General features: G+C 35.7%; 2 protein-coding genes across 4 annotated transcripts in view; both read left to right on the plus strand.

Annotated features, from left to right (window-relative positions):
- Positions 1-1,553: 1,553 nt before the first annotated feature.
- LOC108987041 (probable carboxylesterase 17) lies at positions 1,554-3,048 on the plus strand. Its single transcript, XM_018959881.2, has one exon. It carries the CDS (start codon positions 1,835-1,837, stop codon positions 2,885-2,887), a length of 1,053 nt encoding a protein of 350 aa, XP_018815426.1. The 5' UTR covers positions 1,554-1,834; the 3' UTR covers positions 2,888-3,048.
- Positions 3,049-10,616: 7,568 nt separating this feature from the next.
- The window catches only part of LOC108987048 (protein SWEETIE), a 53,975-nt gene continuing 38,362 nt past the window's right edge, over positions 10,617-26,229 (plus strand). For 2 of the 3 annotated variants that reach the window (XM_018959888.2, XM_018959889.2), the window contains exons 1-11: positions 10,617-10,926; positions 11,237-11,444; positions 13,702-13,808; positions 19,506-19,742; positions 19,858-19,947; positions 20,021-20,108; positions 21,320-21,384; positions 22,799-22,903; positions 24,432-24,521; positions 24,612-24,692; positions 25,452-25,520. In XM_018959888.2, coding sequence (XP_018815433.1) covers positions 10,762-10,926; positions 11,237-11,444; positions 13,702-13,808; positions 19,506-19,742; positions 19,858-19,947; positions 20,021-20,108; positions 21,320-21,384; positions 22,799-22,903; positions 24,432-24,521; positions 24,612-24,692; positions 25,452-25,520 — 1,305 coding nt within the window. In that variant the 5' untranslated portion in view covers positions 10,617-10,761. Of the gene's footprint in view, positions 10,927-11,236; positions 11,471-13,701; positions 13,809-19,505; positions 19,743-19,857; positions 19,948-20,020; positions 20,109-21,319; positions 21,385-22,798; positions 22,904-24,431; positions 24,522-24,611; positions 24,693-25,451; positions 25,521-26,229 lie in introns of those variants that run through there. The other variant, XM_018959891.2, reaches the window with a different exon arrangement.

Genomic DNA, 26,229 nt, shown 5'->3' on the forward strand with positions numbered 1-26,229 from the left:
GACGTAATACCACAATAGTGCGTGGGGAATGAGAGAGAGGGAGGAAAATATTGGTTTATATGTTTTAAATTACAACTCTTAATCTTTAATCTTCATATTTAATCTAACGATAGAAGTTTAAATATTGATTTAAACTAACATAAAATAGATAATTAAAATATAGATATTCTATTATACACTAAAAATTAACTTCAATTTATAAAATACTAATTTTTATCATTAAATAAAAGATAAAGTTTTACTGAATATTTTTAAGAGAATAATATTATATTATATACTAAAAATCAACTTTAATTTATAAAATATTAATTTTTCATCATTAAATAAATGATAAAATTTTACTATACATTTTTAAGAAAAAAAACTATCTAATTAATTTGAATTTTTAATATAATTTAAATTTTATAATAAATTATGAATATAAATAAATAATAATTTTATTTTTATACATTAGATTATTTTAATATTTGAAGTTACATTTTATTTTTTTCTTCGATTTAACAGATGTGGCAAACGGCTAGTATGTATATATATATATCATCGTAAACGCGGACATATGCATCCCTAAATTTGGTGAGAGCTATTGACTGTGTTGGCATCTTGTCCTCTGTTTACGAGTGTTTTGATATTGGACAATGAGTTGAGATAAAAGAAGATTAAATAAAATTTAAAAATTAAATAAAATATTATTATTATTATTTTAAAATTTTAAAAAAATAAAGTATTTAATATATTTTATATAAAAATTTAATAAAATTATAATAATCAGATAAAATTAGATATTTTTTATTCAAATCTCCCCTCAGTAGTAAAAATATTTCAAATCTCCCCTCAGTAGTAGTTCCATTTTCTGCAAGAAGAAAGAGAGAAAATCTAACTTAATCATGCAGAAACTGATCAAAATCCGTCCCCGCCCCCCAGAGGAATAATTAGAAGATGAGCAGTCAAAAAGCTATTCAAAGAAAGTGAGATATGTGCAGAATAAAGTTAACTGTGCGTTTGCATGTACGTACTTGGAATTTGAAGAATATCCTCCCCTTTTCTTTTTCTTTTTTCTTTTCAATCAGTTTCCACTCGGGATCCCCACGACCGACAAGAGTAGTCTTTGACTCTTCCATAACAAAGTTATCTTATAATAATTATTTGCATGCGTGGCTACAAAATTCCAATAAGTTGATCTTGCTATGATCGCATTTAGCTGATGAGATTTAATTATCACTATTCAGCAAAGTTGCTGTCAAAAGCCACTGATATATATACTTTGGGAAGAGGCGGTGGCGCCGCCGAGGGAAAGAGACCGTTTCTCCTCCACGAGAAACATGAAAGGAATATTCGAGAGGAAAAGCAGTCAGTCTATCATGAATTTCTTGTGTTCTCTCTGATTAATGTATATATTGCTCAACATCATTTCAGGGGAGAATTCTTACTCTAAACCCTTGCTTGAAAAAGGTAATTGGTTACCTCTTTTGCGTTCAGATGCATTGAGGGATAAGATCATTAGAACAAAATGAACTCAGGTTAATTAGTCTTGAGATGTGGATGTAATGGCCGGAAAGGTACAAAATATGCATGAAATATATTGCAAATATGAATTGCAACAGTACATGAAGGTTCCATAACTAAAGGATTGTGACCTTTTGCCTCAAATGAGAATCCTCTGGACGGCATATGGTCAGTGAAGAATCAGCTGAGGTCGACTGCGCGCCCACTTACGAGATGAATAGATTGGGAAACTTCTTTGGCCTAATCTTCTTAAATTTCTATATAAAGACCCCTCTAGGCATGCAGTAACATTCACACCACAAATTACCGATACCACTATTTGACTCATCTTATGAGAACCAGAAGAATGGCTGCCATTTCCCTTGATCCAAGGGTTAACCTCCAAGCTGGCAGGAATCCTCAACAACATGAAGGAGTTGTTGATGAGATTGAAGGTCTCATTCGAGTATACAGAGATGGACACGTCGAAAGGCCTCCGATTGTTCCTATTGTCCCTTGCACCATGGGACTAGAGCGTGGCGTGACAGCAAACGATGTTGTAGTCGACAGGTACACGAGTTTGTGGGCACGCGTGTATGTCCCGAGTTGTTCCGGAAAGCTTCCATTGCTTGTTTACTTTCATGGAGGTGGGTTTTGTGTCGGCTCCGCTTCTTGGAGCTGTTACAATGAGTTTCTGTCCAGCCTTGCTTCTAAAGCAAATTGCGTGATCATCTCTGTAAATTATCGTCTGGCCCCTGAAAATCGTCTTCCTGCTGCATATGAGGACGGTCTCACCACTCTTACGTGGGTGAAACAGCAAGCTATAAACGGTTCTAGCGAGCACAAATGGTGGTTGAAGCTTTGCAATCTTTCTAGCATCTACCTAGCTGGTGACAGTGCAGGGGCCAACATAGCTTACAATGTGGCCACACGGCTCGGTTCAAGTGGTTCATCCGAATCCACCATTTTAAGGCCGCTGTCTCTCAAAGGCACCATCTTGGTCCAACCTTTCTTTGGAGGAGAGGCACTCACTTGGTCTGAAAAGTATAGCAATCAACCACCTAATTCAGCGCTGACCCTGCCGGCGTCAGATGCATATTGGCGTTTATCCCTACCTCTAGGAGCAAACCGCGACCATCCATGGTGTAACCCTCTAGCAAATGGCGCCGCAGCCAGGTTGAGGGATTTAAGACTTCCAATCATAATGGTATGCGTATCAGAAATGGATATACTGAAGGATAGGAACTTGGAATTTTGCTCTGCTTTGATTAGCGCAGGGAAAAGGGTGGAAACAGTGATGCACAATGGCGTAGGACATGCATTTCAACTTCTGCATAACTCTCAGTTGTCTCAACCTCGAACCCGCGACATGATGTCTCGTATCAAGGCTTTCATCAAGGAGTGACTACCGAAATTAATGTCTTTCTTCCTTTTTATTCTTTTACTGCTTGTTTTGTGTCGATGTTGAAAATGTTGCCGGCTAAATTACGTCTGTTTGTTAAACAGCAAAGGTACCTGTGCTCTTGTTTTGTAGTTGTATGAATTAAAAGTTGCCTAACTAGTATCTCATCTTCTTCAAGAAAGTTGTTTACTCGTAAAATATAGAGACTTGTACGTGGAGGAACGAGGAAGATATTCTAATGGGGGCTGCTAATTATCACTGCTAATCGACCTCATGTAACTATTCTTCTAAAGGCACGTCGACATGAAAAACTACTTAAAATTGACATCTCCAAAAATGAATAATAATATATGATTTTGTTTAGAGAAAAGCTGGGGAGTGGTTGGGCTATTAATATTAGAAGAGCAGCCCTCCAAAAATATGGTGACATGTAGAAAATTAATAGTATTTACTCTGCACTAGCATATACCTAATCAACAACCCAAACCAAACACAAACGAAATTCTCACTCCTTCGTCTTCTAAGAGATCCCAACCCTAACGGAATCCCACCCCACACTCATCCCTGACGGCGCTCGACCCATATGGTGGCAAGGACGATGCTCGACCCAGACGGTGACGGATCTCGATCTAGACGGTGACGATGTCAATTCGGCAGTTCATGATGATTCGAGATACTTGAATTTTGGTGTGGACGGAGCTCGATTCGGCAGTTCATGACTGATATCGATTTATGTTTGGGGGATTTTTCTGTTAGCTTTTCATGAAAACAGAGTTAAAAAAAATATAAATTCTTATATAAAATGGAAGGTTTTACAACTAATATGCTTTTATGTTTGGAACGCTTTCATGTTTATTTTGAATGTATTGGGCAAATTATAGTTTTGCTTAAGTAAGTTGAAACTGTGGGCGTATTTTGCAACTACATTTAAGAGGAATGCATCGGTATTATTCTCTAAAAATCATAGTTAACTGGTTTTGAAAGTCCATCCTTTTTTACTGACCGAATAAACATGGGATTGTATTATTTATGAAGGTCTCTTGGCCTGTTTTTGTTTTAAGTATATATTAGATTTCTTCATTGTAACGTTGTTTGGGAAATTAGTTTAATTTTCAATTGTTCTGGAATCACGTATCTGGGTGATACACTTTGCCTCTTCTATGAAACCAAGAATTCCATCACTTTGCAAGGAGACATTGCAAAACCAAGCTAGGCAACGGAGTCGGCGTCTGACTAAGATGGTGGCGGTGGAGTTGAGCTTGGTCTTCGGCGGCGGGCTTGGTGGTGGTGCAAAGAGCCAGAAACGATGTCAACAACGTAAAAGAGTTTGGCTTGTTTGAAATAAGGAAGAGAAAACACGGGAATGAGGAAGCACTTGCATGCGGTGATTATGTGTGGTAAGGTTGCATTTCCGTATTTTTTTTTTTACCTACATGTCACCATTTCGTTGGAGGACAGCTCTTCTAATTTAAACAATCCAACCGCTCCCTAGCGCTTCTCTTTTGTTTATAAATGATTAAATATACTTATTACTGTCAACTTAAACTTCTATAATAAATTGTCATTTCTTATAGTATTAGAGCAAACATTTTAAGTTCGAATAATAACTCTAGACTCTTCCTATCAACTTAAGCAATTTTATATGCGTGTGTATATACACAAGAGCTTCACGAGAGACTTGCACAATACTCAGAACAGGCAATTCACAGAGGACATGATTGCATGATTAAGGCTTCAACATGACTTATTCTATCAATGGAAGTTGACACCGCACAAAATCTGCTAAGCATCTCATCATGATTCTGTTCAAGAAACTAATGCACATAAAATAGAGACTCACACGGCACGCACACGTGAAGTATGCCGCCGTAGATTCGATACACATATGGGATATCATTCAGCCCTTATTGTGCATGCATGGACCAGTAAAAGGATAAGGATTGTGATTGTCCAAGAGAGCTGATGCGCGAGACATCACTGCCAGTCCTAGGTAACCACTAACCAAGACGATGGAAGCTGCATGGTCCGAGTCTTGCTTTTGACCATAAAGGTCCAAATTTCTGAAGTCCCCCATTGGACCATTTGGCACCCACTGGCTAAAATGGCACACCGAAAGGGTGGTCCATCTCCTCCATAAAAAAGAAAAAAAACAAAAAAAACTCCTTTTCACACCCAATTAAGGTTTATTCATTTCCCAACCAGGAACGCCATGTACACGTTTTATTTGTTCAAATTTTGTGCATATTCTATTATTCATTGTAAAAGACTACGTGGACATGCTTGAAATTTGTACAACTCATTAATTCTTGATTATGCAGTTCAGATAAAATTAAATAAGATATTTTATTAAAAATTAAATAAAATATTATTATAATATAAATTTTTAATATTATTTTTGTTTTGAAATTTAAAAAAGTTGAATTATTTATTATATTTTGTGTGAAAATTTAAAAAAATTGTAACAATTATATGAGATGAAATGAAATGATTTGATTTTGTATAACCAAACTAGCCCTAATCTTTTTCAATGCAGAAGGACCTCACATCTAGGTTGTGATAACTTTGCCAGACCATTGTTTTTTTCTTAGGTTTTATTTGTTTTTACAAAACTTTTCAACTCATCTAATCTAATCATTATAATTTTTTCAAATTTTCACACAAAATTAAAATAAACAGTTTAATTTTTTCAAATATCAAAATAAAAATAATATTAAAATAATATATTCTAATATATTTTTTCAATTTTTAACTTTTATCTCAATTCTTGATCTCATATGTGAAAACAAACGAGACCTTAATTTTTTTTACGTTCTCTTAGCTAGGCCCCGTTTGGATTGAGAGTTGATATCAACTCATCTCATCTTATCTCATATAATCATTACAATTTTATCAAATTCTCATACAAAATATAATAAACAATTTAATTTTTTTAGATTTTAAAATAATAATAATATTAAAAAATAATATTCTAACAATATTTTATTAAACTCTCAACTTTCATCTCAATTCATTTATCTCAACACGCTATCCAAACCCCACCTTAATTTTTTTTCTCACTCTCAATCTAAATAACTTTTAAACACATTTTTTCCTTATAAAAGTAGAGCTTCGAATTATTTTTTCTCAAATCTTATAATAAACATCCACGAAAATTTAAAAAAAAAATTCAAACATATTTTCATGATCTCAACCGACTGATACAAATCTCAGAAGACATATATTTTAAAAAAATACTGATAATCCAAAATTGTTTTCTCAAAATTGGGTAATCTTACCACATTTCGGATAAAAACATGAATGATCTCAATAATTTCAAAAACTTACAATACAAATTAAGATGATCTATGTTGTGAGGTGGATTAATTAATGTGGATATTTTTGGTTATACTACTATATATCAGGATTATATATCAAAATAGTTTATGCGGTTTGGTTTTCGGATAGATTAATACTCCATAATTGTTTTTTCATCTTTGTACTATCAATTTTGATCATTTTGATTCTTCCTTATAAATTCGTTAGATCCACTAAAGGACACCTGCCACAAGAGGATTGAGACAATGAGATCTTTTATCTCTCTTCCTGTTCATTTTGGATAGTGATGTGTTATCTAGACTAATTCATAAGGAAGAAATGCAGAGTCATATAAAAGGAATTAAGCTATTCAGTAGATGTCCCTCTTTAACCCATTTGCTTTTTGTTGATGACATCATTATCTTTGGAACAATCACTACTCAAACATCAATGGCCTTTGGAAACTGCTTGGAGACCTACAATTCATGATCGGGTCAGAGAGTAAACATGGGAAAATCCTTCATACACTGCAGCAGAATACTCACACAAATTCAAGATAGGAGATGAAAGAGATCTTCAAAATGAAAGCCTCACCCCCTAATCTCAAATACCTTGGCCTTCCTTTGTTTATTGGTTCTAATAAAAAAATGTTCCTTGTTGAAATCCAAGAAAAAATTCAAACCAAACTCCAAGGTTGGAAATCAAAGCTTCTTCCCCAAGCTGTAAAAACAACACTCATTCGAGCAGTTGCAAGTGCAATCCCCTCATATGTGATAGCCTCAACTATGATCCCTATTTCCGTTTCTAATAATCTAGACTCAATATTTTAAAGATTCTGGTAGGGAATTGATAATCAAAACTCTCATAAATACATGCCCAAATCTTGGAAAAACATATGCACCCCAAAATCAATAGGAGGACTCGGGTTGAAACAAACTTCTCTTTTTAGTAGAGCCCTGGTTTCTAAACTGGCATGGGGTTTTATCAGAGATTCTAACAGTATTTGGAAACAAATACTAGCTGGAAAATACCTGAGAGATTATACTAACCCTTAAGTCTTATGATTCTTGGAATCGGAAATATTTGCTAAAGCAAAGGGATTTTTTAAAGTCATGCTCATACTTTCAAATCAACAATAGTGTGAAAGCTAGAGTTTGGATTGATCATTAGATTTCCACTCTTCCACATTTCAAACCTGTTGCAAATCAAAATAACATTCATAATGATCCAAACACCACTGTCTCATAGCTCACCCTTGAGGAACCTAGAAGACGGAATACCCTTCTCCTACAAGCTATGTTCAACTCAAAGACAGTAAAAGAGATTGAAAATATTCCACTCTCAAACTTTAGATCTCATAACACTGAGGATAAAATTGTTTGGAATCATCATACCTTTGGTATCTTTTCTGTGAAGTCTGTCTATTTAGCTCTTGTTTCCAATTAAGCACAAACTCAGATTGATGATGTCAATTGGAAGAAACTTTGGAAGATTAAAATTCAGGATAGATTATAACTTTTCCTTTTGAAGGTTGCTAATAATATTCTCCCAACTAGGTCCAACCGAAAGAGAATAATCAACTTGGAAGATGAGCAAACCCACTGTCCTTTCACCTTTGTGTGATCTAGAGGAAGAAAATCTTAGTCATCTCTTTTTAAAATGTACGTATTTTAGGATTTTATGGAAGAATTCTCCTTGGCCCTTGGATATCTTCTCATTATCTGATCTTTTAATACCAAATTGGATCCAAATCATAATAGACCCCTCACTGAGTCTTCGTCTACCTGCAAATGAACATTATTCTTTCCAAATCTATGCAACTCTTGCAATGGAAATACTTCGGTTTACTAGGAACAAAGTCATCCATAATCATGAAAAGCCTTCACCAACATATTTTCTCAATATCTTGACAAAAAGTTACACTGAGCATAAAAGTTTCTGGTCTCTAAAAAGTTAACAGATGGAAAATGAGAGTCATTTGCTCTTTAAGGATTTCTACCTCCTCTCCTTTGATGTGGCAATAAGGAACAATGGCAGTATCATTGCTGCTCTTGCCAGATCAGATTCAAGTTCTACCATTCTAGCTAAGACAAATTACATCCATAGCACCAATCCAAATGTAGGAGAAGCCTATGCAGCAAAAATGATCATACAGGAGGGAGCAACAATGAGATTCAAGAAAATAATAATAGCAGGAGACTCTAATTTGGTAGTACATGCCATCAACAATCCAAATCAATCAATGGACTGAAAAATGCAGCCGGTTATTAGTGATATCAAGCACTATCTTAGCAACTTTAAAGAATGGAAAGTTATTAAAATTCATCTATCTAAGAATCGATGCGCGCACAACTTGGCGCAATGGACAGCTTCAACACAAGCCCTTAGAAATATCCCTCTTAGTTTTATTCATCCTAATCTTCTGAACTTCTATAGTAGTAAAGACCCTCCTAATGTTTTGTAATATAAGTGAGATCTATTGTATTGCTTAAGTAAATTATATGATACGCTTGCTTTAAAAAAAAAAAGGACACCTACCACGTGGCTTGTACCAATGTTTTGAATACCGTACCGGATGGTGTACCGGTCAAGACACTAGAACGAAATATTTCGATACCGGTACCGTTTCGTGTACCGTTTCGTGTACCGTTTCGGGATAGTCGATATATGAATAAATTATATATATAAATATATATAACAATTATATTCTAAAATAATAGTTTATATATGAATAAATTATATATAAATACATACATACATATAAATTATAAATAGTCTAATCTAAATTGGAGGTTAAAAAATAAACTTGTAGTTTGAAAAAATGAAAAAAAAAAAAAAACAGGCCGAAATATCGGCCGGTACCGGTCGAAATATAGGCCGGTACAGGCCGAAATTTAGACCGAAACGGCCGGTATCGGCCGGTACGGTCGGTATTTTGGCCGGTACGGAATATATATAGTACCTGTACCGACCGGACGGCCGAAACGAAAAATTTCGACAGTACCGGCCGGTACGGTACGAAATTAAAAACATTGGCTTGTACTCCACCTCCTATAAAAATACGCCACGTGCTGCAACAAATAAAATCTAAATTTAAAGAATGCCTAGTTTGTTTTCATAACATATCTCATTTCATATGATTATTACAATTTTATTAAATTTTCATACAAAATAAAATAAACAATTCAATTTTTTTAAATCTTAAAATAATAATAATATTAAAAAAAATATTTTAAAAATATATTATTTAATTTTTAACTTTTATCTCAATTCATCTTATATATAAAAATAAACAAGACTAGGAGATGTTTAAAAATAAAAAGCAAAAAAAAAAAAAAAAAAAAAAAACAGGGGTAGCCTCCCTGCGTAACTAGTGGCATGGCCACCGGGCCGCCCCCTGATGGAGAGGGGACCTGATATGTGTTTCATTTTTTAAAATATTTTGTCTTTTTTTAAAAGCAATTTTTATTTTTTAAATTGTAAATTTTTATGTGTTGTGACACGTGGCACATTTTGATTGATGGTAATGTGGCTTATAAACGCAACGGAGGTTCTATTAGTGGGTCTAATAAATCTGTAATAAAAAGATCAAAATGACCAAAATTGAGAGTAAAACGAATATAATTTTTAAAAATTAAGAAGTTTATTTAAAGGCCAAAACATAGGAACTATTATCGTATTTAATTCATCATCTTATAGTCTCTTAAAAATAAGAAATAATTATTATAAAAAAAAGAAAGAAATAATTGATAAAAAAATGCCAGTAAATGTTTGTGCCATCATTGTCATGTGATTCTATTGCGCAATAGCAATGCGGCAAAAATTCTATACATTATACTGTTATTTTATTTTCATCTCATTATATAAGACGTAAATAATTTATTATAAAGATTATTTGACGATAATAAATATATCATATTTTATATAATAAAATAAAGAATTTGATTATATACAATCATTTTTATATATTTTTTATGTATTCCATTTAAGTGATTGGCTAAAATAATTATTTTATATTAAAAAATGATACAATCAATCAGATTAGTAGAGTGCACAAATAATACATAAAAGTGGTACACATAAATTTTTTGTAAAATAAAAGTAAAATGAGAGAGTGCACATAACAATAATATTTCTCAGTTAGTCTCATTTTTTTTCACAATTATTTTCATTTTATCTCATCTAGTTATTATAAATTTTCTAAATTTTTACACAAAATAAAATAAACAATTCAATTTTTTTAATTATAAAATAAAAATAATATTAAAAAATATATTCTAATAATAATAATATTATTATTATTTTAAAATTTAAAAAAATTAAATTATTATTATATTTTATATCAAAATTTAAAAAAATTATAATAATAAAATAAGATTTTTATGGATTAAGAGTATTTCTCTGTCCCCTAATTAATCCTTGGCAATTGTCTCGGCGGGCCTGTGCTCTCAGCTCTGTCTCACTGAGTTTCATTTTTGCTCTCACGGTTCAGTCTTCACTTATGCCAAAAAGCTCTTTCATATGATCGTGTTTTGCCTTTTGCATCTCTCTCTGAAACCTGTGTTGGCGGTTGTTGTCGTCGAATGGCGAAGAAGTACGTGAGGGAGACCATGCCGCTGTCGCGGTTCGGGGTGCTGGTGGCGCAGTTGGAGTCCATAGTGTCTTCCGCGGCCCAGCAGCCTCCGGAGCCCCTCCTCTGCTTTGATCTCCTCTCCGATCTCATATCCGCCATTGACGAAGAGCCCAAGGTCCATTTTTCTTATCTTTCTCGACCTCTCTTTATATTTTAGATCTGCGCAGTGCGCATCGCTCCGCAACGTGTTCTCTTCAAAATTTATTTCGACTTTCTCTCTTTCTGTTATCGATTTTCTCACAAATCTATAAGGGTTTCACATCTTTTTGGATTTGAACGATTTGAAATTGGAACCCAACTACATATCCTTTTGCTTTTTTTTTTTTTTTTTTTGTGAAATTTTGGTTGAGTTCTCTTGAGTTTTTGCTGCTGTGGCAAGTGAAATGTTTTTCTTCGCTCTTGAATGTTATTATTATAATTTCCAGGAGTCTATATTGTTGTGTCAAAGAAAATGTGAGGACGCGCTTTATTCTTTGCTCATTCTTGGTGCTCGACGACCTGTTCGTCATCTGGCATCCGTGGCAATGGCAAGGATTATATTCAAGGGAGATGCCATTTCGATTTACTCCAGAGCGAGCAGTCTCCAAGGGTTTCTTTCTGATGGGAAAAAGAGCGAGCCTCAGAGAGTTGCTGGTTGGTCATAAACACTAAAACTTGTGGTTAGATGGTCACTCACACATTTTTTTTTTTTTTTTTTTTTTTCTGCTTGCATTTATTCGAGCTCCATTCATATCTTGAACCTTATTACTATGAATTATTCATAAACTAGTATTTAGCTTTTATCTAGGTGTTTCTGCTTGTATACTCCGTACTTGGGCTATGCGCCTTAACAAAATCTCTTATCACTTATCAAAAACAAAAAACATAAACCATATCCTGTTGGAAATTGTTTTTGATGACAAATTTAACATAGGGAATTGATGCACTGATGCTCGTTGGGTTTAAGTTTTTTGCTGGTTAATTGAAATTTTAGTTTGTGGATACAAATGGGCCAATTAATGTATATTATGCACTGTGATGATTGATGCTTGCGTGGGATGGGATTAGGGCTTTTAAGAGCTCAAATATGATTTTTTTTTTGAGGTCGGGGAACCTCTCCAAGGCGGGGGCCTTCGGACCCACCCTTGCAAAGTAAAACCTGGTCCCATGCACTGCACGAAATTGGTTAAATTGTTGGCTTTTCTCTAGGGGGTGTGGCCCCAAAGATTGTTTGCACCTATTAGTGTTGAACCTTGAACCTTGAAGATAGTGATATCCTAAGACCAAAACCTTCACCACTTGGGCCAACCCCTTAGGGTTAGAGCTCAAACATGATATTCTTTATATATCTATGTGTGTGCACGCGTACACGAGAGGAATATATAAGAGTGGAGCACCTCGATACTTGTTGATAGAAGATCACAGTGAACTCTTTAATGGGATGCCTAAAGGGTCTTGACTTGGTCTAATTGCTTTCCTTGACCCTTATGAGTTGTGCTTCCCTTTTAGCCAGCTTAAGGGGTATCAAAGTCTCCTCTATCTAGGAGAGTAATACCCTAGATTGTGTATGAGAATGTGGTAAAAGAGATCCTACATTGCTTGGGATCAAGCCTTTTATAATGAAATACAAGGAATTCCAATTGTAACCTTTGCTTGTCTTTTTGGAGCATGTGCTTTGATGTGGCCTGGGTCTTCTTTTATGATATCAGAGCCAATTCCAACAAAAAATGTGGGACTTGAGTTGTGCCACCTATGATTGACTTGGCCCGATAAGGACGTTGGAGATTTTAAGGGGGAGGTTCTAATACCCTAGATTATGTGATTGTGTATGAAAAGGTGGTTAGTGGGATCTCACATTAATCAAGAGGGAGAAACTCCAGCATCTTATTATGAATATAAAAGGACTCCAATGGCAACCTTAACTAGTTCTTATGCAGCATGGCCCCAGATGTGGATTGGACCTTCCTTAGGGTGTTATAGAAGACATGGGATTTCTTTAGCATGTTTTTAATTCTAAAGAGTGCATTAATCCAATAGCTAGGTATTTTGTATGCCTTAGAGGCCAGTGATGCTTGTTGTCATTCATAACCCCGGATTTTCTGTACACCTGGGGCCCAAATTTGGCAGTTGGCTGCTGCGGGGCATTAATGATGAAAAATGAAGCACTAATGGCACCCTTTCTACCACTGCTATATTGAATCATTAAAACCAAGTAATTAACAATAACCTCCAGCTCCAAGTTTCACTTAGAATGTCAAGTGAGATTCCTAAAGTTTGGTTTTATCGATCCATGTATGTGTACCTATGCCAATTTGAGTTGAACTGTTACTTTAGTTGACAATTAATTGTTTAGAATGGATCATTCTGTTGAAGAAACATTATAGTGTGATGTTCCTGCTCAGGTTACCATTTGAATAAGTGGAGAAAGAAACCTAGCTAGTGAAGGAACTATCTGAATTGTTCCCAGATTTGATGTGATTGTTGTTTTTTTAATGAGGAATTAAGTTTCTTGTTGTAGCTCAACAATTGGTAGGCCAATCATCTTGTGCTTTGAGGTGGGACGTTACTCTTTGAGGGTCGTAAATTTCCATCTAGATGGCATTATTTTGATCTTAATTTTATGATTGTTTACAAGTGATATATGGCATATTTAGGTACTCTATTATATAATATTTATCGCAATGATATTTTTTTTTAATGTGGTTATTGTATGGGTATGTTTATGCGGCATGTTTCTATTGGCTGTAAAAAATAGCATTTTGTTTCTACAGAGACATTTTGTAGAAACAAAATGCTATTTGTCATATTCTTGTTGAGGCTGTCTGTTTTATGGGTTGTTGTCTATTTAGGCTTTTACCTATTCTATTTCTATTTCTAATTTATCATTTTCTAAATGCATCATTCTTTATAGGTGCTGCACAATGCTTAGGAGAATTATATAAGCATTTTGGGAGAAGAATTACCTCGGGTTTACTTGAAACGACTATTATTGCGACAAAACTTATCAAGTTTCATGAGGTATCCCATCCTATCTGTGTTCCTATCCATAGAATTTTGTTCATCCATGTCATAAGAAACAAAATCTTCATTGATAAAGGAGTAGGAATGAAATAGTGGAGAATGAACTTATACCTTCTTCAAGACTACATGAATACTCTTAGGTTGTGTTTGGATGTTGAACCAGACTCAACTCATCTCAAATCAATTATTGATGGGATCCACTATTTTTTCAACTTCCCATAAAAAAATTAAACTCATCTCAACCTAGAAAGTTAAACTCATCTCAATCTAAAAAAGTTAAACCCATCTCAATAAAATACTACTATTACAACTCATCTCAACTCAACTCTTGTTTGACATCTTCTCCTTGTTTTCATAAATTATTTTTTTTCTCTTTTCATTTCCTTCTTATTTGGTGTGACTCATGTTCATCTTTCTTTTGTAAGTCTCCATACATGCTTCGAGTAATAACTTGGATAATGCTATTGCTAATGATCCGTAAATATCAAGAATGTTTTTGTGTTATAACTTGGTAATTTTATCATATTTTCTATTTTGCTTATCTAAGTATCTTATTTAGACATGAAAATAAGATGCAAGAAAAGGGTATGCCATATGCCTTGATGCTTTTACTCTTGCATATGATAAGTGTCTTTTTATTGGTAAATAAAAATTTATTGATAATTAGAATAGACAAAAGCCCAAGTACACAGGATTGCATATTAGAAATGTTTTGTTATTTACTTTTTGTGAATTATTATATTTTAAATATATATTGTTTTTGACAAGTAAGAATCTTTATTGAATAGATTGAAACTAGGCAATGTCCAAGTACACAAGAAATATATACAAAGTGAGACACCTAATTACAATCTAGTAAGCTGGAAAGAAGAAAGAAACTCATGAACATTCCCACCCTTCAATACGATAGCAGAAAACCATTGTAAAAGAGAGAAAACAAATAAATTCCAGATTTCTCCCACTGCACGCTCCTTGTTGTTAAAGCACCTATAATTCCTTTCCGACCATAAACACCACATTAAGCACAAATGTATCATTTGCCACATTGTTGCCAGTTGAGCGCTATTATGCCTCATATTCCAGCAAGCTAGTACTTCCACCATACTCTTCGGCATTACCCAACTCAGCCCAGCTCTACTAAGAATACCAACCCATAACTCCCCAACCACCTCACAATGTAAGAGCAAATGATCTATCGATTCTCCATTCCTTTTACACATGTTGCACCACTCCGTGACCACCATACCGCGCTTCCTTAGATTATCAATCGTCAAAATCTTCTCAAGTGCAATGCAACTTTAGACGTTTGACTCTCATTAAGAGCACCCTCTCTAACTTACCTAGATATTTTTTGTCTTTGTTTTCCATACCTGCTAGAGTGGCGACTCGGATTGAAAAATTGTATCGGGATTTCTTATGGAGTGGGATGGGGGACGAATCCAAATTTCACCTGGTGAGATGGGACACGGTTTGTAGATCAATCTCATTAGGAGGTTTGGGTGTAAAAAATTTGAGAACTTTTAATCAGACTTTACTTGGGAAATGGTTATGGAGGTATAACATGGAATTAGACGCCTTATGGAAGCAGGTGGTTGATCGCAAATATGAGATCTTGTGGGGTGGATGGTGTACTGAAGAACCACATGGGGCTAATGGTGTGGGGGTTTGGAAGTATATTCGACATGGATGGGGGGCATTTTATAGCCATGCTAGAGTAGTGTTTTGGGGGGGAGAGGTCCCGAATCAAGTTTTGGAGGGACATATGGTGTGGGAATGAGGCCCTTAAGGATTCCTTTCCAGCTATTTTCCGTGTGGCTTGTAATCAAGATGCTTCAGTAGACCTCATGCTTCGTTCAGGGGACCAAGTGTAGTGGAATGTCACTTTTAGTAGAGCGGTACAAGATTGGGAAGTAGACAACTTTGAGGCTATTTTTAGCCTATTATATTCTGTGAAGCCGAACAGTCAGCAAGCTGATAGGTTGTGGTGGACTCCTGCGGGTAATGACACTTTTTTGGTCCGATCTTTCTACAAGTCCCTTTCACATCTAGAAAATACTCAGTTTCCATGGAGGAAAATCTGGAGGAATAAGGCACATTCTAAAGCGGTTTTCTTTACTTGGACAATAGTGTTGGGGAAGATTCTGACTGTTGATAATCTACGGAAGTGACAGGTAGTTAACCTCGATTGGTGTTGTATGTGTAAGAGATCCGGGGAGACAGTAGAACACCTCTTGTTACATTGTGAGATAGCTAGAGCCTTGTGGTTGTAAGTGTTTAGCCGAGTTGACTTATATTTTGTAATGCCTGCAACGATGATTGATCTATTGGCTAGTTGGACGCTTATGAGAGGAGTCTCGCAAATCAAAGCCGTATGGAAGATGATTTCAACCTGCTTTACGTGGTGCCTATGGCAAGAGCGGAATGAGTGGACTTTCGAAAACAAGGAGCGGTCACTAGAGGAACTTTTTGATAGGTGATAAGAGATTTTATTCCAAGAAAATAGGCATAGCCCAAGTACACATGAAGTATACAAGAGAATACACCTAAATACAAACTAAAGCAAAATAGAATTAAAATAAAGCATTACAAATATTCATATCCCTCATTAGATTGTTCACCCAAAAATTTAAAGTGCTAAAGAAAAAATCCCTAAATTCCCCATTGTGCATTTACAATCTTTGAAGCACCTCCCATTTCTCTCAAGCCATAGACACCAGAACAAACACGAAGGAATCATCCTCCACTCAACTTTATTGCCTCCACATCCCGCAGCACTTTGCCAACTAGCCAAGAAATCCACCACATGAAAAGGCATCACCCAAGCAATGCCTACCCTTGCAAATAACTCATTCCATAAGGCAGTCACCATTTCGCAATGAAGAAACATGTGGTTAACAGATTTGCCATCTTTTTTACACATGAAGCATCAATCCATCACATTTGAACCCATTTTCCTCAAATTATCAGTAGTTAAAACTTTCTCTAGCGACACCAACCAGCAAAAAAATGCAACTTTACTGGGCACTCTAGCTTTCCAAATGCATTTCCAGGGGTATGTTTTATTACCATGACTATTTAACCCTTGTAATAGGAATTCACAGAGAATCGGGACTTATTATCATGAACCCACTGCATCCTATCCTCCCTGATTTGATCAATCTTCGAATCATAAAGTTTTACATAGAAATCAGCAGCTTCACTCACTTCCCAGTCCTGTAAATCTCTAGTAAATTCCACATTCCAATTCAGCATGTTGTTAGAAAACAAATATGAATCAGCCACAACAGCCCCTTTGTTTTTATCAAATCCTAGAAGACTAGGAAATACTAATTTAAGAGGAAATCACCACACCAAACATCGTGCCAAAAGAAAATATTAGTCCCAATCCCCACTTTGAAATTAATATTTTTGACAAAATCCCCCCATCCCAACCGAATGGACTTCCATAGTCCCACCCCAAATACCCCTTTTAATTCATTAGAACACCAATTCCTCCACATCCTTCCATATTTAGCATCTACAATTTGTCTCTACAATGCATTTCCCTCATTGTTGTACCTCCAAAGCCACTTCCCAAGGAGAGCTTTATTAAAAAGCTTTAAATTCCGCACACCCAAACCTCCACAAGACACCGGAGTACAAACCTTATTCCAACTCACCAAGTGAGATTTACGTTCCTCCCCAATACCATCCCATAAGAAATTTCTAAAAAAATCCTCTCAATTTTTTTTACCACCCCCGCTGGAATAGGGAAAAGAGAGAGGTAATAAGTGGGTAAATTAGACAAGGTGCTTTTAATCAATGTAACTCTTCCCTCTTAGGACAAATACAACTTTTTCCAACCAGCTAGTTTCCTTTCGATCTTCTCAATCACCCCATCCCAAATAGACACAGATTTATGAGGAGCCCCCAAAGGTAACCCAAGATATTTCATGGGTAGAGAAGATACTTTACAGTCCAGAATATTAGCCAAATCATAAATATTGCTGACTGAACGCACTGGAACAATTTCAGACTTAGTTAAATTGATTCTAAGCTCGGAGACAGCTTCAAAACATAACAATAAAGCTCTTAAAGCACGAAGATAATCCTTGTTAGCATCACCTTGCCAAATAGCCACTAAAGGAACTTCACATTCGTTTTTTTCGTACTTTATTTTTATGGGCCATAGCTTTAGATTTTAATAGCCTTACTTTTCATGACTTTCTAGTTTCTAATACCGTGGCCTAGATTTGTCTTATCTCTTGTATACTATTTTGTGTACTTGGGTTTTGCCTATTCTTTATTAATAACATTATCGTTTACTTATAAAAAAAAGATTATCAACTGTCAAAATCTTCCCAAGTGCAGTTGTCCAATTAAAAAATGCAACTTTAGACGACACTAAAGCCTTCCAAATGCTCTTCCATGTAAAGAATATGGGTTGTTGAACTGTCAAGGCCTTGGAAAGAGGGCCCTCCCCACTCCAAACATAAAACCAAAAGCGAGTTCTTACTCCATCACCCACCTCAAACTTAATATGTTTTTAAAAAATGTTCCACCCCTTTCTAATAAATTTCTATAGGCTTACTCCATAAGACCCCCTACCCTCCTTAGAACACCATCCCCCCCACGCACAACCATACTTGTGATCAATAATCTCTCTCCACAACTAGTTCCCTTCCATTTCATACCTCCACAACCACTTTCCTAAAAGTGCCTTGTTAAATACGCTCAAATTTCGCACCCCTAAACCACCATTCGCAATCGGACAACTCACCCTTTGCCAACTCACAAGGTGAAATTTAATTTCCTCCCCCATGCCACCCCACAAGAAAGCTCTAAACAACTTTTTAATCTGGTTTGCCACACCTACTGGTAATGGGAGGAGCGAAAGATAGTAAGTGGGAAGGTTGGAGAGGGTGCTTTTGATAAGTGTCAATCTCCCCCCCTTTGATAGATATAACCGTTTCTACCCTGATAATTTTTTCTCAATCTTCTCTACCACACCATCCCAAATTCTCTTTGCTTTGAATGATGCTCCAATGGAAATCCAAGATATGTCATAGGAAGAGAGACAATTTTACAGCCCAACAACTCTGCTAGAGAAACAATATTACTCACATCCCCCACCGGTACCGATTCCGACTTCCCCAAGTTCGTCTTGAGTCCCGAAACAGCTCCAAAGCACAACAAAACCGCCCTTAGAGCTTGAATCTGGTCACTAACAGCATCACAAAAGATGAGCATATCATCCGCGAATAGTAAGTGAAAAATGAAATTGACACCATTACTATTGTTGCCCACCGAAAAACCAGCAAAAAATCCCCCCCTTACGGCAGCCTCCACCATGCGACTCAATGCCTCCATTACTATAACAAAAAGGAAAGGTGATAGTGGATCCCCTTGTCGCAAACTCCTCGAAGTCTGATTCTAAATATATACTTCCATATCCTTATTCTAGAGAATGATTTGTTACTTATGGGTCGATCAACTTGACAATATATTCAAGGTCTTAGTTTGTGTGTGTGAGGAAGGGAGGGAGGGAGGGAGGGAGGGAGCGAGGGAGTGGCTGGGCTGAGGGTTAGTGAGATTGTTAGAAGGGTGATATAGGTATGTTGTGTCTGATTATCATCATTGAGTCAACTTCTTGAGTTCATGTTGCTTTTCTTTTCCTTTGTTGTGTAAATTCTATTTATACTCCTCCAATCTCAGGAGTTTGTGAGACAAGAGGCTCTATATATGCTTCAAAATGCTTTGGAAGGTTCTGGTGGTAGTGCTGCTTCATCTGCATATACTGAAGCGTTCCGTCTCATCATGCGATTTGCTGTTGGGGATAAATCATTTGTTTGTAGAATTGCTGCAGCAAGATGTCTGAAGGCATTTGCTCACATTGGAGGGCCAGGTTTAGGAGTGGGGGAGCTTGACAATGCCGCTTCTTATTGTGTCAAGGCAAGTGTTGTTCTTTGTGATTGTCTCATTTCTTTTTTTATTACTCAACATCTGAATCTTTGAGATTTGTTGTCATAAATTTTAATTCACTTTTTTTTACTGATGCTCTTGGTAGGCGCTAGAGGATCCTGTTTCATCTGTTCGGGATGCATTTGCTGAAGCTTTGGGCTCCTTGCTTGCTCTTGGAATGAATCCGGATGCACAGGTTCTATTTGTCTATTCCGATTGCTTTTTTTCTCCGATCCTTTTGTAATCTCACAGTTTGTTTCTCTTACTAGGTTCAACCAAGGGGAAAAGTTCCTTCTCCTCCAGCAAAGAAATTAGAAGGTGGTTTGCAAAGGCATTTGGCTTTGCCCTTCAGGAAAGGTATAGTTTCTTTTATGATCCTAATTTCTCTTTTTTATGAGAGCTCAATTATGCAATCTCCCTTTCCAATTTTGATTTGAACTTACACAACTTTGGACCAGGATTGATCATTTCGATTGAGAAGGATACAAATAAATAATGAACATTAGTCAATTCCCTATGACAGGATGAGGCTTTACCTTTTGCAAAGTTCAAACAACAAAAGACCAAGATAAATTCACCTCATCAACTGATCCTGGATCACAGATTGTTACTAACAGCGATTGTGGGTTAAGTCCCACCGGGCGTGCATGCCCTGCCATGTAAAAACATGATGGTTTTACCTATAAAAAAAGATTGTTACTAACAGAGAACTAAGCCCTATATGTTTCCAATTTGTATGGGATGATAATGTCCTCCTATGTGATCGAGATCCTTTGCAATGTAGACAACCTTGATGTGGTCGAATATCACGACATGTTTGACCGTAATGGTGATCGAATTCATGTAGAAAAACTTGTCGGTTTTGTAGATAACCTTGAATGTATCCATATCTCCTACCCCTTGATTTTGTTTAAGCGCTTTTTAGGCTTTAAAACCAAGCATCAAGCTAGCTATATCCATTTTGTGATGCTATAGCATTGATTCAATTGTTTTATCACCTGATTGAACAAGCCTACTCTTTTGATTGAGGAATATGCTTACATTAAGGGCACCGTGATTATTTTAAAAATGGGATGATCCGATCCTTTCGATTCCTTATTAATTACTTTTGAAGGACAAGGGGTTCATAGTCGCGTAATTGGTAAGAAACTTGAAGGAAGTGCTAATTTTGCTCAATGGGAACAAAGCGATGCTCTAATATTGTCTCTCATGCTGTCTAGCATGCAACCTATTATCGGTTCTTGTTTGATGTATCTTGATATTACGGAAGAGCAAACCATTATGGGTGTACAAGTTATTTTATCTATAAGGAAAAAAAGAAGTTTTTGTTAGGTTTTATGTTATATATGTATTGGTTTTCAATTTATAACAAAGCTTGTAATGACAAACATGAAGTATATTGACAATAGAAAGGATCAGTAAAATTGTAATATTTCTTCCTTTTTATTAGTAATATATATCTATCTTGCTTAGAAAAAAAGACAACAACTTTTTAGTTGGTTCATATGTTAAATTCTTTGCGTGCCTCTTGGGATTGAGCAATCTCTCACATGTTTTGTAAATTGCAGCAAGTGGAGCTCGCTCAAAGGATGTACGAGTTGGCCTAACCTTGTCTTGGGTTTTCTTTTTACAGGTAGTTTCTGGAGACCAATCCCTGCTCCCCTTTCCTTTTTTTCCTTGTCGTGTTTTAGAAGGTTTTTGCAATTGAATTGGTTTTTCTTGTACTAATTTTGAATAGTGTGGTGCGTTTGGAGGGAAATGAATGATATAAATTTTAAAGACTGTGAGTGGACAATGGATGAAGTTAAAATTTTCTTCTTCAATACTTAGTTCCTTTGGATGATTGCTAGAGGTTTTAATGGACTAAGTTTCCTGGATTACATTATATCCGTTTCTAGTTCTAATTAGGTATTTCTCTTGTACATGTCCCGTTGACTTGGGGCCATGCCTTTTGATTTTGGCAATAATTTTTTATTTTTTGCAATAAGCATGAGAATAAGCATTCAACTTTTTAATAGCTGTTACCTGTATTTGATCAAGATTCAATAGATTGTTTTGAATTCAATCTATTGGAAAGTGAACATTTGAGATTACAACTTTCTACCAATTGGTTGGAATTGATTTTAATGGCAAGAACATTCATGAATTTCTTGTATCACTAGAACTCTACTCGTAGGCATTGCTCTTGTATATGTCCTGTGTACTCGGACTTTTGCCTATCCTTATGATCAATAGAATCTTGTTTACCAATAAAAATAAAGAACTTTCTACCAATTGGAAAGGGTAAAGTGGGTAAGGCCTTGTGTGTCTTGATTTTACCGTCTCTTCGGAATATAGTGGATTATGACCAAAGGGTGGTGTAGCTAATGGCTTCTTGGGAAGAGTAGATGGGCAGTCAACATATGTTAGTAGTTTCAGATGGCTCCTTTATGCTTCATGTGGTGTATTTGGGAGGAGCACAATGCTCGTAATTTTGAAGACTGGTACAGTATGGTGTTAGAGTTAGAAACACTATGCTCAAATCCCTCTATATCTGGATGATGACTCAACATTTGTCGCTTTTGAGTTTCTGTTTCTCTCCTCTCCCTTTATTTGGGTGCTTTTTCTTGTATACTTCATATGTACTTGTTACATCTCTGTGCTTTTAATAAAATTAACTTGTAAGAAATGGTCAAACTGTTACATTTTCATACTAGTGTGTGTTGTTAGACGGAGAAATGTGACAGTTCTTGATGTTTTCAAGGTTTCTGACTGGTAGTTACATTTTCTTGCTAGTGTGTTATTAGACAGATAGGTGACAGTTCCTGATGTTATCTAGGTTTTTTGACTAGTGATAGTTTGTGGTGATTGCCTCAACTTTGAGGATGTGCTGTCTGGTATTGCTTCTGGCTTGAACTCTAACAAATAATTTTTTTTGGTAGGGTTTGCATTTATATCTAAATTCTTTGTCTATAGAATACTCCTTTTTGGGTGGAGATCGAGATGAATAAGTTATGCCGTGTTATTGGGTAGTAATGTTTATTTGTTCTTTAAAATATATTTTGCAGGCTATTCGTCTAAAGTATCTGCAACCAGATAGTGAGCTTCAAAACTTCGCTTTGCAAGTTATGGACATGCTTTGTGCTGATACTTCTGTTGATGCCCATGCATTGGTATTTATTAAACAGACCTGTACCTTAGATCTGTTTCTAATTTTCTGCTTCGGAATTTCTTAAGATTGTGAAATATTTGACTATCATATGACTTCAAGTCTTCAACTTTGTCCTAATAAAAAGGTGATTATTTAACTTTGTTTTGCACTTGTATTGTCTAAAGGAGAAAAGAAGGAGGCAAAACTTTTTTTTGATAAGTAAACGATTGTATTAATAAGAATAGGCATAGCCCAAGTACACAAGATGGTATACAAGAATCAACACCTATCTAGGAAGAAGAAATGGAAATAAGGAAATCATGAAAATCAAGGCCATTGAAATCTATAGCTTTGGCCCAAAGAAATAAGGTTCTAACAAAAAATAGTCTAAGCTCTACTAAAGAGCGCTCCTGGTCTTTGAATGTCCGGTCATTAAGCTCCTGCCATAAGCACCACATAATAATAGAAACCATCTTCCACACAACTGTGATTTGTGGAATACCGCCTAGATTTGTCCAACTGGGCAGAAGTTCAACCACAGTAGCAGGCGTAACCCAGGCTAGCTCGAACCTTCTGAAAACATCTTCCCATAACGCTCTAGCAACCTCACAATGCAGTAGAAGATGATCCACAATCTCACCACTTTTTTTGCACATTCCTCGACTATAATCACCCTGTGTTTCCGTAGGTTATCTGTCGTCAAAATCTTTCCTAGAGAAGCTGTCCAAGCAAAGAACGTTGCTTTGGGAGGCAAAGAAGGAAGCAAAACTGGGAATGAATAAATGGAATAAAAGATGACTGACACGTGTTTACCCTTTTTTATACGAAGATTTTATTAATAAGAAAAGATGACTGACACGTGTTTATCCTTTTTTTTATAAGAAGATTTTATTAATAAGCTACGCACAACTGTTGTTCATTGTTGTTAAATTTTCCATGCGATCTAGGTGATGTGTTGTCTTTCAGTTTTAGTTCAATTATTGATAAATTTCTTTTTTAGTGGTTCATGCACTCATGTGCTGCCTTGTAGCACACCGTCTCTGGGAGATATTATTATTTAGAGAACCATGAAACTGTTTGCTGCACATTTATAAGTTACATAATCAAGATTTTGCTGATGTGCTCTGCATTGAACTTTCATATAGGATAATGTTCAATACTAATTCATCTTATAAACGTTAATCTAAGATTTAAACTCTTGTGCAAGTTGCTGGAGGTGCAGTTAATGTGTTAAACCTGACTAATTGCTTATATATTATTTGGTTTATTGGATAAATATTGTAATGGAGCATTGTCAGATCTACTAGAATTTATGGGGTTCTATAGTAGTTAACCTTATGCAGCACGTGGATAAAACTATTATTTGAAGCATTAGAAGATCAATACCTTTGAACTTATGGAAAAACAAGTTTGATACATTTGAACTGAATTTGTGTCAATTGTATAAGTGATTATAATGAATCCACTTGTTGCTATTTTATGATTAAGCACCAATGTGACGTTCAACATAATTTAGCTACTGATCAAATTCTTCTTATGGTTTGCTGAAGGCATGTGTTCTCTATATCCTTCGGGTTGGCGTAACTGATCAGATGATGGAGCCTGCTCAAAGGAGCTTTCTGGTTTTTCTTGGAAAGCAGGTTTCTAGAGTGAATCAACTGGGCTTCAATTGTTTTCTTTTACTTTTTTGGCATCTGTAATGAAAAAGAACTTCTCTTCATACTTGACAGCTTCAGTCTACTGATGCCAGTCCTTCCATGAAAATTTCTGCTTTACGTACCCTGTCCTATACACTGAAAACACTGGGAGAGGTAAGGCACAAATCTGGTCATGCATATTTTTTGAATACTTTTTCAAGTAGAGAATATAGTATGTGTTGTAACTGTTAAACATTGTGCTTGTTTTGCCTAGAGCACCATGCTTGACACGTTTGAAATAACTTTTTTTTTTTTTTTGGTAAAAAAACTACGCTCAAGATACGAGGCATTTATAAGCAATGGAGCTAAAGATCAAGTGTACCACCTTCGTCTCTTCATCTTGCCTTGCAATTTTTTTTATTTTTATTTGGAGGAGAGAAAATTTGATGAATTTAAGAGATGTTGAGAATGTGGAGATAGAGGAAAGAAGGTTCACTTCAAGAGGCAACATAACATGCTACAAACGTTATGATTGCTACCATAGAAAGCTTTTGTTTATATTTTTCACTTTTGGAATAATACAGTCTCTATGACATTATCACCTTTTGTACCCTAAAGGAGTTTGGATGAACCTTCGTATTTATATCGAGTTCTTAATGTGTTCCTTAAGCAAATGCTGGTTGGATTATAATCACTAAAGTAGTGTAGATGATATGTGAGGGATAACTTAATATATATCTAACAGTAATCTATAGCACTTATTTATAAAAAAAGTCATCTATAGCACTTATAGAAAAAGATTTAGTATGCACTTATAGCATTAGTATTTAGTTGTTGGAAAAAGTTATAGTCATTGGAGGTGGATTAAGAATATGCTTTGGCATTATGGAAAGTTACCGCTGATTTTCTGTTGCTTGATATGTCCATATGCAGGTTCCATTTGAATTCAAGGAAGTTCTTGATGACACGGTTGTGGCAGCAGTATCTCATCCCTCACAACTGGTAAGCTGCTGACTTTGGTTTTCTTAGCCATTCTGCTTTTCGTTCAAAATTATAATATTCGATGTGGACATTTAGAAGCTTATTTTTTTTATCGGCAAATAAGATTTTATTGATCGTAAGAATAGGCAAAAACCCAAGTATACAGGTCATATACAAGAACAATGCCTAGGCATGGTCATGCCATTAAAATCAATTCCAATCGACCATTGGAACAAAATGTTAAAAAAGAAAGTTCTAAGTTCATCCAACGATTGCTCATGATCTTAAAATCTTCTCTTGTTCCTTTCCCTCCAAAGACATCACCACAGGCAGATCAAAACCATCTTCCAAATTTCGGCAATCTGAAAAGTGCCTTGGAGACCTCTCCATGATGCTAAGAGGTCGATCACCCTTCTTGGCATCACCCAAACTACACCCACCTTAGCAAGAAAAAAGTCATTGCACAAAGTTGTGACAATCTCACAATGTATTAGTAGATGATTGACGGATTCTTAGCTCTTTATAGACAAACAACACCAATCCCCCCCCCCCCCCCCCCCCAAAAAAAAAAAAAAAAAAAAATAGAAACATAATAGACTAGGTTGTAAAATTATGAGATTGCTTCAACTTCCTATTCATGGATGGCTCTAGTGACATTCCATTGGGGAGTGCCGTTAGATTGGTCAAGGAGGTCCGCAACTGAGGCTTCCTTCATTCTTGCTATACCAAA

Source organism: Juglans regia, chromosome 10 (assembly GCF_001411555.2).
Source record: "Juglans regia cultivar Chandler chromosome 10, Walnut 2.0, whole genome shotgun sequence".
NCBI classification, from domain to species: domain Eukaryota; kingdom Viridiplantae; phylum Streptophyta; class Magnoliopsida; order Fagales; family Juglandaceae; genus Juglans; species Juglans regia.

Coding starts and splice junctions, on each gene's coding strand:
- LOC108987041 (XM_018959881.2), top strand. CDS start 1,835: ATGAGAACCAGAAGAATGGCTGCCATTTCCCTTGATCCAAGGGTTAAC.